Source organism: Oryx dammah, unplaced genomic scaffold (genome assembly GCF_014754425.2).
Source record: "Oryx dammah isolate SB20612 unplaced genomic scaffold, SCBI_Odam_1.1 HiC_scaffold_26, whole genome shotgun sequence".
NCBI classification, from domain to species: domain Eukaryota; kingdom Metazoa; phylum Chordata; class Mammalia; order Artiodactyla; family Bovidae; genus Oryx; species Oryx dammah.
Genome location: NW_024070210.1, coordinates 56913387 through 56931083, shown reverse-complemented (window position 1 = coordinate 56931083; position 17697 = coordinate 56913387). Strand labels below are relative to the sequence as shown.

The window sequence follows — 17697 nt, the reverse complement described above, 5'->3', positions numbered from 1 at the left end:
AGGACAGGGTTAGCAGAGCATCACTGTGTTCGCCTGTATACAGTTTTGTGTGTGTGTGCATGCGTGTGTGTGTAACAGAGAGAGAGGAGAGACAGAGATATGTATGCCATTTCCAAAACGTGTGGAATGAGATATCCACACATTTTCTTTTCAGTGCTATGCTAGAGTTAACATTCGTCTTTTCTCAACTCTATATTCAGTGACTTCATATTGATAACCTGAAACTGACCATGATGCAAGTTTTATTTAATAAACTTTATTTTTTAGAGCAGCTTTAGGATCAAAGCAAAGCTGAACGGAAGATTCAGAGATTCCCCATTTACCTCCTGATCCCCCGCCACCGCCCCCCTGCCACACACACAGCCTCTCCCATTACCAACTATCCCTCACTGGACTAATACATTTGTCACAACTGATCAACCTACACTGACACATCATTATCACCAAAACCCATAGTTTCCATCAGGGCTCATGCTTGGTGATAAGACTTGAACATTTTACTATTCCCCTCCACAGGAAGAGAACATATTCATACTATTGGTCACAGATTCTGCAATATTATAAATTTCAAACAACTTAATGATACATTATGTTTCAAAGCTTGCATTTCCCAAATAAGAAGCTGAGCATCTTTTCAAATGTTTATTGGTTATTTTCATTTCCTTACCTGTAAATTATCTGTTCTTAGCCTTTGCCCATTTTTCCGTCGGATGTACCTTTTTAATTTGCAGGTCTTTATATAGTATAAGTATTGCTTTTCTGAACTGTTAAAACTGTTTAAAATGCTTTCTCTCAGTCTTGTACTTATTTACACTATTTAAAATATCTTAGTCTTTTTGACTTTTGGGTTTTGTATCTTGCTTAGAAAGAGCTTTATTATACCAAGACATTAACTATAGTAAAAATTTCTACTATTTTGTTTCCTTCTGATCCTTTTTATTTCTTTTGTATTCAACTTTTTTTGGTGTGGGAGGAGGTGACACTATAGGGCTCATATGATCTTAGTTCCCTGACCAGGAATCAAACTGGGACTCCCAGCAGCGAAAGCTTAGAGTCTTAACCACTAGACCACTAGGGAATTCTCTTGCATTTAACTCTTTAGTCAAACTTATTATCACAGCATACTTTGAAGTAGAGATTTTTTTGAGGTAAGAGATCTAATGTAGATTTTTTTTCAAAGCTGGTAGCCCTTCATTTATTCAATCCTTTTCTTACTGTTCAGCAAAGTTTTGTGTAACTATAAACATACACCCATATATACACAATGCAGACATACAGGTGTCTTTTCTGGATTCTATTACATTTATCTATTCCTGTGCCCAAACTGTACCTCATTGCTTTAAAAACAACTTTTTATAAAACCACAGTAGTTACCTAATAGGCAAGTTACCCTCACTGCTCATTTTCAAAATTTTCTTAGTTACTCGTCCATGTTTCTACTCCAAATGAATACTTTAAAAATTAACAAAAATAACAAACCCATTAAAGGGTGGGCCTGGGGGGAGGGCAAATCCTTTACAGTTAAAATTCCCCAATTCTCTCAGACCTTTCTGGTTTTGCCCACTTACTTGCTGTGATACTCAGCTAGAGGATCTTCATCTTCCACAATTTTCCTGCCTGCAAAATCAATGGTGATCTTCTTAGAGAGCCGAGAGGCATGTCGAAATTCTCTCAGCTCCTCTTCTCGCTTCTGTATGGCCTCCCGCTCAATTTTGGACAACCACTGGTTAGAATCACTAGCAAAGTAATCTGACTCATCATCAATGACTTGGGTCCTTCGAATGCTAAGGAAAGAAAAAGAACACATGGCAATTAGCTCACCTGTTAACAAACAAGGATTTGACTATTGGGAAGCTGTTACAAGTTGCTCACTCTGAAATGCTGTCCTGAAGGTTATTATTTCAAATGTAGATGCTCCAGAATGTTCCCAAACCAGGTCAAGCTCTGATTTCCAGCTTCTGTATATACCTTATTCCCACTGCAGGCTCAGCTCTTAGAACGAATCTCACCCTCGGGCAGAAAAGGACACAGCACCATATCCACTGTCCTCCTATTTTCCTACTAGTCCAGCCCTCACCTTCTTATAACTGGGCTTATGGGTCATTTTGCTGCCTCTGAGTTCATGTCTTGGTAGCTTACTCAATAACCTAGTCTTTCTACAATCTGGACCTAGACTACTCCTGCTAGACCCAGTTGCTGCCACTTCGCTTAGAAACTGGACTTCTATCCTGGACTCTCAATCCTGAAGCTTATTCTTAGGATATCTTATTACTGCATTACTACTACACGTCAGTTCCCGCCACCTCCTCCACCCCCTCCCTAACCTCATCCCCAGTCCCTCACTTAATATACAAGGGCCAAGTTCCAAGATAAGACAATCAGGCTTATCTCTAAGATCATACCAACAAAGAAATTAAGAACTAGAGGGAATCCTGATGACCCAACTCTTTCCTTCTATAGATAATAAACCTGGGCCTCAAAGAAATGACTACTCCAAAATCACAAAATCAGTCTCAAAGGAATAATTACTAATTAGTGATATACATAGGCATAGGGAAATACTGAAAATCAGATTGTGATTTCAATTTTCCAGGACTTGGCTGGAATTATAAAAGTTTTAAAATAGACTGAGAATGGTCCTATACACAAACTTACATAATGAAATTGGTGCCCTTGGAAACACACTGGCATAAGGGAAACATCAATAGAGACTCTTTTCCAGTTTCTGTTTATCAAAAAATGTGCTCTATTTCTAACGATAAATTTCACTGAGTAAGGGTAAAAGTGATATTTAAAGATCTTGTGATGGGCTTACTTAGGGAATAGCTGTCAAAGTATATCTCATGTATTCCTAGCAAATGATTTGAAAGTAGTAGGTATATATAACCAAAGGATTATAATGCCAGCAATAGACATATTCAATTGCCACAGTCAGAGATTCAGGGTCTTTCTAAGGATTCCCACATGGCTACTTGAGAAGTGAGCATACACATTCTATTCAAACATTTTTACCATTAATTGGGTTTCAACATGTATTTTGCCCAAAAAAAGAAAAAAAAATTAGAACTAACAAATCATAAACCTATCTCCTAAAGAAAGGTGAGAGGGCTAAATGACAAAAGCACAGGAGTATAAAACTCAATTTAGGGACATTATTAAATCAGAAAATAAATTTAGTGTCAAAGGAAAAGGGGAGAGTAGGTCATGTGTCCCCACGAGATGGTAGTAACTCTCCCAGAGACAGCTTCTTATGGAGTATCCAGCCTATGTTGACTGAATTACTGAATGGCTTCAAGTGCAACAAGTGGGGAATTCCATCCAAATCGACTTTCCAGGGGATACACTAGCATTTGACAAGAAACAGAACATGTTGCAGGCTAGGTCCTCTTGGTGAGAGCCTTAGTCAAACATGATTCAAAAACAAGCAGCTGACCTCTTACACAGAGCATTTGTTCTTCTTTTGCTGTAGGTAAAGTGCCAAAATAATGGACTACTCTATTTCTTAGGCTTTTTAATTCTAACCACATCATACCTAGTTCTGTCAAACTCTAACAGCTTGTCTTTATGCTTGATAGCCTTCTCCAGACCAGATTTAAATCGCAATTCTTGATGAGGAAGAAGGTCTTTGGTAGAGATGTCCACTTTCCCAGAATTCTCTGTCCCTGAAATTCAATAAGGAAATCAAACAGTGTCAGTGTATCATACGAATTAGCTGTATCATATGCAGCAAATGATAGCCTTCATTTTAATGGAAAACAAACAGGTACCACAGGCCAAGCTTTACTTCCTCAGGCATCAAGCAGCACTTGAAACACAGTGAGTTCTCAATCAATATTAAGGATCCACCTCTTTCCTTACGGGAATGTGGATTACTAAGGGTAACAGAATGTTTAATCAAACAACATAAAAATGCCTTACTGATGAAAAACTTCATTGAGTAGGGCTGAATATCATCTTTAAACTACTTCTATACATCAAAGTTAAAAACTAAATAACAAAAGGAAAAAAGAGAAGAAATTTCAGGAAAGGAACAGAAATCAATAATGAGAACTTATCAGATGTTAAAGCAATGATGATGACTATAAAATTACATATTATATTACTTAATTCTCACAATAGCCTTGTAAGACAGTTTTTATTTTATGGACAAAGAAACTGAAGTTCAGAAACATTAATAAATTCACCAAGTTCGGTAAGTTAGAAATTAAAAGGTGGAAACAAGATTTAACCTTAGGTCTAACTCTAAAGCCCACATCCATTTCTCGATCCATGTGTGATCTCCCTAGTGACAACATACCATAAATCTACATATCAGAAAAGATAGCCATAAATTATGATAGAATCAAGATCTAAAATGTGTTAGGAAAGCAACTAGGCTATAATGAAGGTTTTCTCTTTACCTAAAACACTAGGCCTATTTAAAGTCTTGTCAAATCTTTCTTTTAAAATTAAAAAAAAAGAGAGAGAGATTGATTCTTATGTTCTGAATGTAAGAAAAGAACTGGGGCTTCCCTGATGGCCCAGTGGCTGGGGATCCACCTTGTAATACAGGGGATAAGGGTTTGATCCCTGGTCTGGGAAAATCCTACATGCCATGGGGCAATTAAGCCCATGTGCCATAACTACTGAAGCCCACATTTTGCAACAAGAGAAGCCACCACAATTAGAAGCCCAAGCAACAGAACTAGAAAGTAGCCCCCACCCACCACAACTAGAGAAAGCCCATGCTGCAATGAAGACTCAAAGCAGCCAAAGAAAAAAGGCACTGAGAACCACCTGTTTCATAATAATGACCCTGCTACTCCTGCTGGTAAGTCGCTTCAGTCATGTCCAACTCTGTGCGACCCCATAGACGGCAGCCCACCAGGCTCCCCTGTCCCTGGGATTCTCAAGGCAAGAACACTGCAGTGGGTTGCCATTTCCTTCTCCAATGCATCAGAGTGAAAAATGAAAGTGAAGTCACTCAGTCATGTCCGACTCTTAGCGACCCCATGACCCTAGAAAAATGCTAATGGAAAAAGTATGGAGACATGCTCTACTTCATTAATAATAATTTTAAAAATGATGACAATAAAAATAAAATATGAAATGTCAAAACCCAATAGTGATAGGTTTGGGGGTAAAATACTAATTGTTGTAGACTAGCACAGTATTGGGAGAAGGCAATGGCAGCCCACTCCAGTACTCTTGCCTGGGCAGAGGAGCCTGGTAGGCTGCAGTCCACGGGGTCATGAAGAGTCGGACACGACTGAGCGACTTCACTTTCATTTTTCACTTTCATGCACTGAAGAAGGAAATGGCAACCCACTCCAGTGTTCTTGCCTGGCAGGGATGGGGGAGCCTGGTGGGCTGCCGTCTATGGGCTCGCACAAAGTCGGACATGACTGAAGCGACTTAGCAGCAGCAGCACAGTACTGGAGAAGGCAGTGGCAACCCACTCCAGTACGCTTGCCTGGAAAATCCCATGGACGGAGAAGCCTGGTAGGCTACCGTCTATGGGATCGCAAAGAGTTGCACCCGACTGAGCGACTTCACTTTCACTTTTCACTTTCATGCACTGGAGAAGGAAACAGCAGCCCACTCCAGCGTTCTTGCCTGGAGAATCCCAGGGAGGGCAGAGCCTGGTGGGCTGCCCTCTATGGGGTCGCACAGAGTCGGACATGACTGAAGTGACTTAGCAGCAGCAGCATAGTATTTTGATAAAAGAATATGGCAAATTGTCTTAAGTGTCAAAAATGATCATATTCTTTAACTCAGTAATCCCATTCCTGGGAATTTATCCCAAGGAAATAAATCAAAAGATACAGTATTAACAAAGTGGACCATTTGTGTTATCATTTATAATTTGGAAAGAGTAAAAATATCCAGTAATGGGAAAATAAATAATCAAATTATAATAAATAAATTTAGTGACTATTTTTAGGCACTAAAAAGTACAAATATGAATGGCAACATAAACAATTACAAAATATTAGTTAAAAAGAGAAAACATAAAATTCTGTATACACTATGATTACTACTTCATAATACCAATCAATCTACCTATATTTAAAAAACAACTATGAAATAAAGCTGGAACGAAATATCTGCACAAATGGAAAGGGCTGAGTAGGTTGTTTTCCCTTTAACTATTTTTGTTATGCTTTGTTCAATTATAAAAAACTGTGAAGAGTTGCAAAAAACAGAGAATTCCTGTGTAACTTTGACTCATCTTACTTTAATGTTAGTACCTTATCTTACATAACCATAGTACAATTATCAAAAGTAAGAAATTAACTTTGGTACAATATCATTAACTGAATTACAGACTTTACTTGGATTTCAACATCTTTTCCACTGATACTATTTTTCTGTTTAGGGATCCAATTCAAGATCCTACACTGCAATTAGCTGTCCTTTCTCCTTAAGTCTCCTTTCAAATTGTGACGGTTTTTCAGTCTCTCCTTTTCTTCCACAATCATGCACATCTCCAATTCTTAAACTTTCATCCAATAATTTCAACATCCATTAGTGGATCCTGCTTGTAGCAATTTTTACTATTGTGGTGTAGAAATGATGATTTTCTGTTCCCATAATTCCTTCATTTTATTAATTGGAATTCTATAAAAGCAGTCCCTTCTCCCCCATTTATTAATTTATTCAGTTAATTCTTATTATATTCTTTGGGTTATAATCCAATAGTATTATTATTACTATATATATATATTTTTTTTTGCTCAATGTTAGGTGGTTTTAATATTTTTTTAAAAATGCTTAGAGAATAAATGAGTAAATAAACTGCATCTTACATACCAGGATACAAGTAAGAGAAACAATCACAGATACAATAATCACAGATCCATCACCAGAGTGATCCAATTAAAAGACTGCTGCCTACCTGACATGAGCTTCTTCAGTAGTTTCTGGCTCTTGTTTGAGTCACGCTGTAAAATATCTCGTTCTTCATGAGTACATACCTAATAAGGTGACAAAACACATGATCCAATGGTTAAAAGATATTGTTTGCTTGATATACTTAAAAAGTAACTTCAAATTACACATTAGATACAGCAATAAAATAATAAGAGTGTTTTTTAATCAAGACAAATATACCAAAAAATATATATACAAATGAGTTTCGCCCTAATCTCTTTCCATTTCTTCCTGCTTTTATGAAGCATACAAAAAACTGATCTCACTGCAAGTGTGCCTAAATGGCTAGTTTAAAAAAAAAGGCTAACTACCTTTCAAAAGACAAAAATTTGCCACCAAGAATACAGAAAAATACATTTTTTTAAAAGTCTTCTATTTCTAATCATAAAATTCAAGTCTTACGAGTGAAATTATAAGCAAGTTTCTTATTTATTTATTTATTTTTGGTTGCACCACGGGGCAGTGGAATCACAGAGTCTTCACCACTGGACCACCAGGGAAGTCCCCCAAGTGTCTTATTAAAAAGAGTCAAAAAAAGAGGCAAAATACAGTGCCAACAGTGAAAACTAGTCTAGCTTTTACATGGATTTTGTTTCTTTGCCTTCAAACATTACCTACTTGTAAAGTAACAAACATATTAAGCAAAGAAAAAATTCTGTTATAAAATCACTACAAGTATAAGAAAAGTATTTTACTTCAAAAAAGGAGTTTACTTAAAAACAATTTCATACTAAGCTTAATTAATAAAACTGCAAGAATTCAAGGCCAATCTGCTTTACATTACTTTGTTTCTTGAACAGAAGGATCCAAGGGACCTAACAGAAAGCATCGTACTTGCTAGCAGTTGCCTGATGGCACATGGGGTTCCGGCCAGCAGCTGTCGGGTATTTCTCTAGAGAAAAGCCCCACATGTGAGGATATTTGCTGCTGTTTTCTGAACATTTTTGGTATTAGATACTACATTTTTCAGGTCATCCACTGTCAATAAACTTATTATCTGAGTATATTGAAAAATTAAAGGCCCCAAAGAGAAGGGAAAACAAAGCAAGACAAAATATGCTTTCACCAACAGCAAATGCCACTGTTTCTGCCAGTCAGCTCACCTGGCAGAACAAGCCTTCTAGACAACTCATTGGGGTGTTTGTAATTACAGCTACACTTTTGAGATCACTCACTCGGATAATGAAGCATTATAAAAAGAAGGTGTTCTGGAAAAACAAGCTATAAAAACCTGAGGATTATGTCACAGTGACTCTGCATCCCTAGAAATATGAGCCACATCTGAGATCCGACGAAAATTTTTGACATTTCAGGCCCTAAAGTTTTCTTGAATTGAATTTAATCTGACACAAGACTTGGATTCCTCACAATATATGTGATCAAAGTCCTTCTCACAAATAGGCCTCATTCTAGGGTATCACCTTGGGTTTTTGACCAAAATTCATGCTATAATAATTTACTGGCAGCACAGCACTGTAAATTAACTGTACTTCAATTAAAAAAATTTTTTTTTAATTTACTGGACACCTTAGGGAAGAAATTTACTAAGAAAAAGAGAACTTACCAGGGGTGTAATAAAGTCAAAAGCATAGTAAAAAACCAAAACCAAAGTGCAGTAAAACAGGAGAGAAACAATTTACCAGAGAACCACAAAACAAGCAGGGGCCAGAGCCCTCTTGTTCACAGACAATCCTCCCACAGATCAGACAGTTGTTGATCAGCTTGTGCTTCTGGCCCAGGCAGTCACAAGGGTGGCGACCTGGAATCAGGACTGCAAGCTTGTCCTGTCCCTCTTTTGTATATAAACTGACAAACTTCGTCTTCTTCTTCAAGGAGCTGCTGTTGTCTTGTGCCTAATGGTACAAAGACATCAGAAATAACATCAAATAATTAATGACAATGAAAGCGGTCAGGAGAGAAAAACCTCAGTTCTATTCAATAATAACTTATAGGGACTTCCCTGGTGGTCTAGTAGTGAAGACTCCGAGCTCCCGCACAGGGGCATGGGTTCAGTTCCTGGTTGGGGAACTAAGATCTCACACCTGAGTGGTGCGGTCAAAACAAAAACAAAAACAAAAACAAAAATTTTGACAATTTGATAGGTAGTATCTCAGGGGATTTAATGTGTATTTATTTGATTACTAGTAGCATAATCAACCATCCTTGTTTGCCCAGGACTCAGGGGAAATCTCAGAATACAAGACTTTTCAGTGCTAAAACCAGGAGAGTCCAGGCAACTAAGGGGACAAACTGGTCACTTAATTGCTGGTAAGGATAAACATTTTTAATGTTTATTGGTCATTCATATTTTTTCTTTTGCTTATGACAGTCTTTGCTCATTTTATTCCAATTAACAAAAGGCTTAAAGCAGTTTTTTTTTTAAGTTCACATTATTTTGGAAACCCTTCTCCACATGCTGTTGCATGGTCACCACGAATTTTTTCATCATTACTCTTCCATCTTGGTGTAACTAACTACCCTGAATATAAATATTTCTGCTTACTTCATGGGGCCACTTTGGGAGCCAAGAGAGACTATGAAAGAGCTCTAAATGCTAAATAACGATGACAGCGGTGGTAGAAGTGAATGTTCTAAAATAGGAACATCTTAAAACAGCTAGAGTTCAAATTCTTTCAGTACAAACCCACAAAAAATGTTGAAATTGAAGCCGTGGTGCATTTCCTTAAATATTTACTATCATAGCTATTTATAATCTCTAAAAGATATTAATCTAATCAAGCTGCAAAAAAAAAAAGCAACCAAACTACCATATAGAAAGGAATATGCCATCATTATCACTCTTTAAAATTCATGCACTTGTTGCAAGTTGCCATTCTAGACCAATGTATACCCCTTGCTCTCCGAAATGTATCAGGTGTTTCATCTGTTCCATAGAGGCAGAAAAAGCCTCATTTTCTGAGCACTCACCTTGGCCAAATCAAAAGGTGTTTTGACCTCTGTGGTTGTATCAGGTTCAGTAAATGCAGGAGCTTCCTGTTTGTTTCTCCCTTTCCGCCTACTCCTCTTCAGCTGGTCTCCTGATCTCTGGCCATCTAACATTTATTTAAAGAAGAAGAAAAAAACATATGTGTGTGTGTGTGTGTGTATATATATATATACACACATAGATAGATTGGGAATAGTACCAATAGATTCATTGGTAAGTTAATAGCTAATAAAGGGAAGGCAATGCTTAATATTTAGAGTCAAGAACTCAGGCAGGTTTTTAAATTATCTCTTCCTCTCAAATCAGAATTAAATTCAAACTATCATTTTTCAAGATTACAGTCAATGATAAAGACTACTGGATAACATTAAGAAGTTAAATTATACTTACGGTTGATTTACATTGCATGGCAGAAACCAACACAACACTGTAAAGCAATCATCTTCCAATTTTTAAAAAGAGTATAAAAATTTTTTTAAAAAGAAGTTAAATTAAATAGAATTCCCTGGTTGCCCAGTGGTTAGGACTCCCGAGTTTTCACTGCCAAGGGCCAGGGCTCAAGCCCTGCTGGGGGGACCAAGGTACTGCAAGTCATGTAGTACAGCCAAAAACACAGAAGTTAAATTAAAATCTGACATTTTAGACTGTATAATGATAATGACTTATTTAGTTTGGTGCTCATCTTTAGTACTGTTTAACTTATTAGTTACTTGTAAATGCTACTCATACTGAAACCGATCAACATTTACTTACATTACTGTATAAAGTTTTTCTTTAATCCATGTTTTAAATTTTTCAAGTTATTCTGAAGCTACAAACAAGAGTTTTTGTGGTATTTTCTAAGTTGAAGGAGTCTGAACTAAAACAATATTCCTTACAGATCAAGTAGAACTGAACTTGGACTTCCCAGGTGGCTCAGTGGTAAAGAATCCACCTGCTAATAATGCAGGAGACTCGGGTGCGATCCCTGGGTGAGAAAGACCCCTTGGAGGAGAAAATGACAACCCACTCCAGTATCCTTGCCTGGAGAATTCCATGGACAGAGAAGCCTGGAAGGCTACAGTCCATGGGGTTGCCAAAGAATTGGACATGACTTAGCAACTATACAACAAGAGAACTGAACTAAAAACATGTAACACGATTCTGCTTAAGTTAGCTGTGAGGGAATATGCGGTGATAGAACACATGCAGTCCTATAGACCAGCCAATTTACCAATATTTCAACCTTTAATTTATTTAAGTTAATCACATTAACTTAACCTACCATCTTTCTTGAAGGACTGCTGCAGAGCATCAGAAGTCAACTCCTGATCATTCTTTTGCCATTTGGTTACAAGCTCTTCTATAAATTGACCTTTTTTGCCCTCATTTCCCTGAAGGAGGTCAGTAACATATTCTCGTATCTCTTCAGCACTCTCAATTGACAAAACATACCTCAAGAAGCAAAGGAACAAGTTGTTAAAGTTAGTTTATACTATGTTTTTCAATAATCATAACAGAGATCAAGGTAGTAAAAAACATTTTTTAAGCCATTAGTGTGTTTATTTTGAGCCAAGTTCAAGGTTAGATGCTAGGGATATAAATTTGATTAGGACAAAGACTGATGCCAACTAGTTCACAGTCTAGCTTTCATGTTATCTTCTTATATTTCTAGAATCAAATCAGTGTTTTGAAAATAGGCTTGTGGGGCTGTCCTTAACATAGAAATACTTTTTAACCTAAATGGGAAAATAACTTAAATATACAGGTGTAACTGAATCACTTTCTGTACACCTGAAACTAACAAATTTTATTTCTAGAATCAAATCAGTATTTTGAAGCTAAGCTTGTGGGACTTTCCTAAACATAGAAATACTTTCTAACTTAACTGGGAAAAAAACTTGAAAAAGGATACACACACACACACACACACACATATATATATATATAACTAAATCACTTTGCTATATACCTGAAACTAACATAGCATTGTTAATCAACCAGACTCCAACATAAAATTAAGTGTACAAAATAAGTATTTATTATTTTTTAAATTTCTCTACTCTGATAGCAGCAGCATTTTTAAAACTTTGACAAACATTTTTGAAGGTCATAGAATAACAAAAATATTGTCCTTTTTCTTTTTTTATTAAGATCACTTGCAGGGTCTAAGCCTGCACGGTCATTTTTATGGTTCCATACTACCGAGAAAAGCAAGAACTACCTATGTCTTGATTGAGGAATGGTTACAAAGCTACATATACTTGTAAAACTGATCAAATTTTACATTTTAACAAGTGACTCTATATAGTGACTCTATTGAACAAAAATTACATCTCAATAAACTGTTAAAAATCACTGCTATTTTTTAAAAAACGTAAGAATACTTTCCATAACTACACATCTGCAGTCACTGTATTTTCCTAGGAACAATACAAAGTACTTATTTTTTATACTGTAAAACCTAAAATCTTTTTTGCTAAAAACATGTATACTACAAGCTAACCAGTTACAGATTTAACATTCTTAAAAATTATAAATTAAGATTAGCAAAAAAAAAAAAGACTAGCATCATATCAGAATGAGCAGATCTACTTTAAGAAAATAGGATGCAGGGTTTCTAAAAGTGAAATCTAAAAGGGGTAGGAGTACAAGTCAGTACTTTTCTATAAACCAATCAGACAATATATTGAAAGCGCCTTAAAAACAATCCAGTAATTCCATTTACAGAACTCTCTGAGAGTTCTTATCTAAGAGAGAGAAATAAGAGACACAGGAATTTATGCAAAAATGTTAACTATATCATTATTTGAGTTAGTGAAAAACTGGAGGCTATTTAAAGCTTCATTAATGGAAGGGGTAAATGAATTCAAGTTTTTGGACTTTACGAAATCTACTATGTGGTCACTAAAAGTAAAATGTTTGAATAATTATTATTTTTTTAATCAGTAACTTGTTTACATATTTTTTACCATGCCGCCAGGCTTGGGGGATCTTAGTTCCCTAACCAGGGATTAAACTGCCCTCAGCAGTGAAAGCTTGGAGTCCGAACTACTGGACCCCCAGGGAATTCCCTGACTAATTACTATTACCTGAGAAAAAAATGCTCTCATATAAAGTGAAATAGTAGGACAACCCATACAGTATATGATCTCAATTTCTATAAAAGGAATGTATATATCCATACAACTGTGTGCAGAAAAAAGGCTTCTTTTTTGTAGAAAACCTAAGGTTACACATTAAAATGATTACCACTAAGAGAGATGATTAAAAACAGTTGGTTTGTTTTTATTTTCTTTATTCCTTTACAATGAATATATTTTAGAAGTGTATTACAATATGCATAGGAAAAAAACACTAAGAGAGAAATAGAGTTATCTCTGGGTTATGGTATTATGGTAATCTTGGTTTCCTCCTTTACCCTTTGGTGATTTTTTTTAGTTTTCTACAGTGACTATATTACATCATTCAGTTCAGTTCAGTTCAGTCGCTCAGTCGTGTCCGACACTTTGCGACCCCATGAATCGCAGCATGCCAGGCCTCCCTGTCCATCACCAACTCCTGGAGTTCACTCAGACTCACATCCATCGAGTCAGTGATGCCATCCAGCCATCTCATCCTCTGTCGTCCCCGTACATCATTAGAGAAGTGAAAAAATTCAGGTATCAGACCATGACAGTATTACATGATCTGAGGAAACTGTAATATAGACATACTGATATGAGATCCAAGAAAAATTATTACAATAATGCTATATTCTTTGAATTAAAAAAATCACGTAATTGTCCCATCCTTGGTAGTAAATGTACTAGGTTCTTTACCTAACGTGGTGGTTAATTTGCAGAGTCAGAATCTATAAGAGAAAAAACCTGTGCCTTTGGGCCTCCTTAAGAGCATTTTCTAATCAAATACAAATTTTTACAAAATAGACAACTGTTTTTAATGAATTTTAAGGTTTAATCAACTTGATCCCCAAACTTAGTAGGCCCCGTTAAAAGATTAATTGGTATCAATTCAGAGAGCTGCAAAGAACCTCAGTATCATTTAACTCTGGAATATGCAAGGCACTAGGGAATTACTTAAAGAGTTTTAGAAACAACTGAATAAATGTCATTTTAAATATTTAACAAAGAATAATAAAGAGCAACATACATCCAAATGTGTTAAACATCAAATCTTAACAAAACAGATCCAACCAAAACTAATGCTGCTGCGGCTGTGTCGCTTCAGTCGTGTCCGACTCTGTGCGACCCCATAGACAGCAGCCCACCAGGCCCGCCGTCCCTGGCATTCTCCAGGCAAGAACGCTGGAGGGGGTTGCTATTTCCTTCTCCAATGCATGAAAGTGAAAAGTGAAGGTGAAGTCGCTCAGTCGTGTCCGACTCTTTGCGACCCCATGGACTGCAGCCTACCAGGCTCCTCCATCCATGGGATTTCCAGGCAAGAGTACTGGAGTGGGGTGCCATTGCCTTCTCCAGAATGGGATATTAATCATCCATTAAAAAGAATGCAATAAACTAATGCAGACTGTGGAATAAGGTTTATTTTGCTAATTTTGTGTACAGAACTTAATGTCCCATAAATGAATCACTGATTAGAAAGGTGACAGCTTTATGCTGTCTTTTTAAAAAATTCAGGCCACTTGTGTCAAACTCTTCAAGTTAGCACACTATTATAGTATATCTGGGTAATTCTCAATTAAATATCAGCAAGACAAGGCACAGCAAATCTATACAGCAAATGCTTTCATCTTGGCGTCATAGCTTGTTGTGCTATAGCTAGTGAAAACCTAGAAGTGGTTCCAATAGCGCTAAATTATAGGTAGCTTTAGTGCTTGTTTTATGTTTTGGACAATTCTTGTCTAACTTATATTTATAAATATTTTTAAATACAAGCAAGTATACAGCCATACTTAGTGCTGCAACCTTAAAACAGAAATTTCTGATCACTCCTCTTTCAACTGTGTGAATAAGTTTAACTGAGGAAAATCTAAGGCTGCAAAATGAGCTATTAAACCACAATCTACGAGAATTAGAATTTTCCTAATACTGTATAAGCAACACAATACAACTGGATTCTGAGACTGAGAAGCCTGCAACTATCCAAACTCCATTGTTGATTCATCAAAAATAGCCTCAATCTTTTTTTCTTTTAACTGATAGATTTTTCTTTTCTGTTTGGTATATTACAAAGCTTCATTATTTCATTTGACAGCATTCTACTGCTTGAAAAAATATCTGAAAACTACTTAACTTGATCTTGTCTTCAAAGAAGGGTAAAGCCAAGCCATACAATTTGGCTGGATTGGTTTTCTTTTTTTTAATCTTTAAAAATATCTTTAAATATTTAAAAATTTAAAAAAACTTACATATAGTTGATTTACAATTTTGTGTTAGTTTCAGGTGTACAGCAAAGTGATTTAGATATGTACATTTTTCTCAGATTCTTTTCTAAGTTATTACAAGATATTTAATGTAGTTCTCTGTGCTATATAGTAAACCGTTGTTCAACTGTTTCATATATAGTGATATGTATTTGTTAATTCCACACTCCTAATTTATCCCCTCCCCCTTTCCCTCTGGTAACCATAAGTTTAGTCTTCTATGTCTGTGAGTCTGCTTCTGTTTTGTAAACAAGTCATTGGTGTTCCTTTTTAGAATTCCACATATAAGTGATACAGAATTCACTTAACTGAGATTTTTTGATAATCTATTACCACGTTCAAAATTACCCTTTAAAATAGGCTCTCTTAACTCTCTCCTTGCCAACAAGCTTATTTTCTCCCAAACTAAGAAATTCACCTAACTTTCTACAAAAGCTCTACAGCTGCAATTTAAGTTTCAGCATCAATGAGCAAGGAGCCAAATCAAGAAACACTTCTAGGTTCTTAAGTCTATTTTTTGTAGAAAATTTTCCCTACTCTTGAACTCTGCACTGACACCTACCTATCTTTTAGTTCTCCATTCATCCCTTGCAATTAATCTTACGAGTTTCTCAAACCTTAATCAGACTCCTTTCCCATACTCCCCAATACCCTGCACTTCCTTCACCCCAGCACTCAACCATCTTTGCTGTCCCAGCACTTGGTATGCAGTAACGAAAAAAAAAAGTTAAATGAATTGCAAGCAGATATTAAATCAAATCACCACTTCCACTTCACAAGAATCATAAATTGTTAAAGATATCAGTGCTCATTATTCATTTTACAGATGAGGAAACTAAGGTACAAAATTGGAAGCTAAGTTGCCTAAGGTTCCAAAACTGGTGAATGACCACAGGAAACAGAACCAGGGATTCCCGAGTCAGGAGGTAACTTTGCACAGCACCACGCCACCCTTATTTAAATTTCAGGCCCTATTTGACACAAGCAGGACTGGGCAAACTACTGATAAAATGTTCAGAGCAAGGAATTTCTGAAAAAACAACTTGGCTTGCCCCTTCTCTCCAAAATGTATAAGGAAAGATAACAGGGATTTGGCGTTTTCCTGGGAAAAGAAGGCCCCACCAGCCGATTGTGGAGCATGACACCCTATTCCAGAAGCTAAACTATAAAGCCGGAGGTCAAAATTCGGCGCTTGGAGATAGCAGCCTTTTTATTAAATTTCTTCATTCTCATCAACTTTTTAGTCCTTTTTCCGCTTCCCCGTTTGCTTAGTCAGTACACATCCCAGAGCTCCTTCCCGCCTCGGACCCAAACCGGTCTTACTGTATGATCTCCTCACTGACATCCAGGCCAAAACTTTTCCGCAACTGCTCCGTGCACCAGCCCACCAGCTGCTGGCGGGACGCCGCCCCAGCCACCGCCATTTTCCCGAGCCGGAACCAGCTGGGCTGCAAAAGCTCAGCGTTCTACACCGGACTAGGCCCCTAGCAAAACCGACCTCGCTCGCGCGGGTTCCGCCAGCCTGCACCGCCCCGCGCCTTAGCACCGCCCCTAACGCAGATCCCTCCCACCTATGCCTCCTCCCACTTCTTCCCGGCCGGTGTTTGCACTTGAATCGGAGCTCAATCTGCGCATGGTTCTTTCGCATTGTCTGTCAAACGTAGGGCTCGAGAACTGGGAATTCTAAGACGATACAAATGTCTCTAAAAACTACAGTTTAGGAAACAATACCCCGTAACCTAAGAGGCCAGCTTTTATATTGTTCTGGTTTTATTGAAAACACTTAAAAGAGCACTTGAAAGCTGTAAGGGTTTTCTCTGGTAGCAGAGGCTTTATAATACTCTTAGTCGTCTAATATCTATCTGATTCATGCTACTTTTAAAACCGCTATTTGCTTTTTTGAGCCAGGTCTTTTTTATTAGAGCCAAGACAACTCTGTAAGCTCGAGGGAGGGAAAAAAAACTTTAATAAAACAGGTGCTGGGATTTGGCTTTGATGACCTTCAATATGAGTTCTCTATTGATTTTTAAGAAGTTAAAGGTGCATATATATATATGGCTCGGTTTCCCTGGTGGCTCAGAAGTTAAAGCGTCTGCCTGCAATGAGGGGGACCTGGGTTCGATCCCTGGGGTCGGGAAGATCCCCTGGAGAAGGAAATGGCAACCCACTTCAGTATTCTTGCCTGGAGAATCCCATGGACGGAGAAGCCTGGTGGGCTACAGTCCATGGGGTCGCAAAGAGTCGGACACGACTGAGCGACTTAACTTTTCACTTTCATATGGGAATCTAGAAAGATGGTACTGATAATAAATTACTTGTAGGGCAGCAGTGGAGACACGTAGAGAACAGAATTGTAGACACAGTGGGGGAAGGAGAGTGTGGAAGGAATTGAGAGAGTAGCTTTGAAACGTATATTACCCTATGTAAAATAGCTAATGGATATTTGCTGTATGATGCAGGGAGCTCAAATCCTGTG

At 37.3% G+C, this 17697-nt stretch overlaps 1 protein-coding gene across 1 annotated transcript in view; it reads right to left on the bottom strand.

The window, feature by feature from the left end:
• Positions 1-16768, bottom strand: part of TRIP4 (thyroid hormone receptor interactor 4) — a 50570-nt gene extending 33802 nt beyond the window's left edge. The window contains exons 1-7 of the mRNA XM_040226717.1: positions 16545-16768; positions 11124-11293; positions 9841-9965; positions 8553-8765; positions 6878-6956; positions 3533-3662; positions 1569-1784 (exon numbers count right to left, since the gene is read on the bottom strand). Coding sequence (XP_040082651.1) covers positions 1569-1784; positions 3533-3662; positions 6878-6956; positions 8553-8765; positions 9841-9965; positions 11124-11293; positions 16545-16645 — 1034 coding nt within the window. The 5' untranslated portion in view covers positions 16646-16768. The remainder of the gene's footprint in view (positions 1-1568; positions 1785-3532; positions 3663-6877; positions 6957-8552; positions 8766-9840; positions 9966-11123; positions 11294-16544) is intronic.
• Positions 16769-17697: the final 929 nt, after the last annotated feature.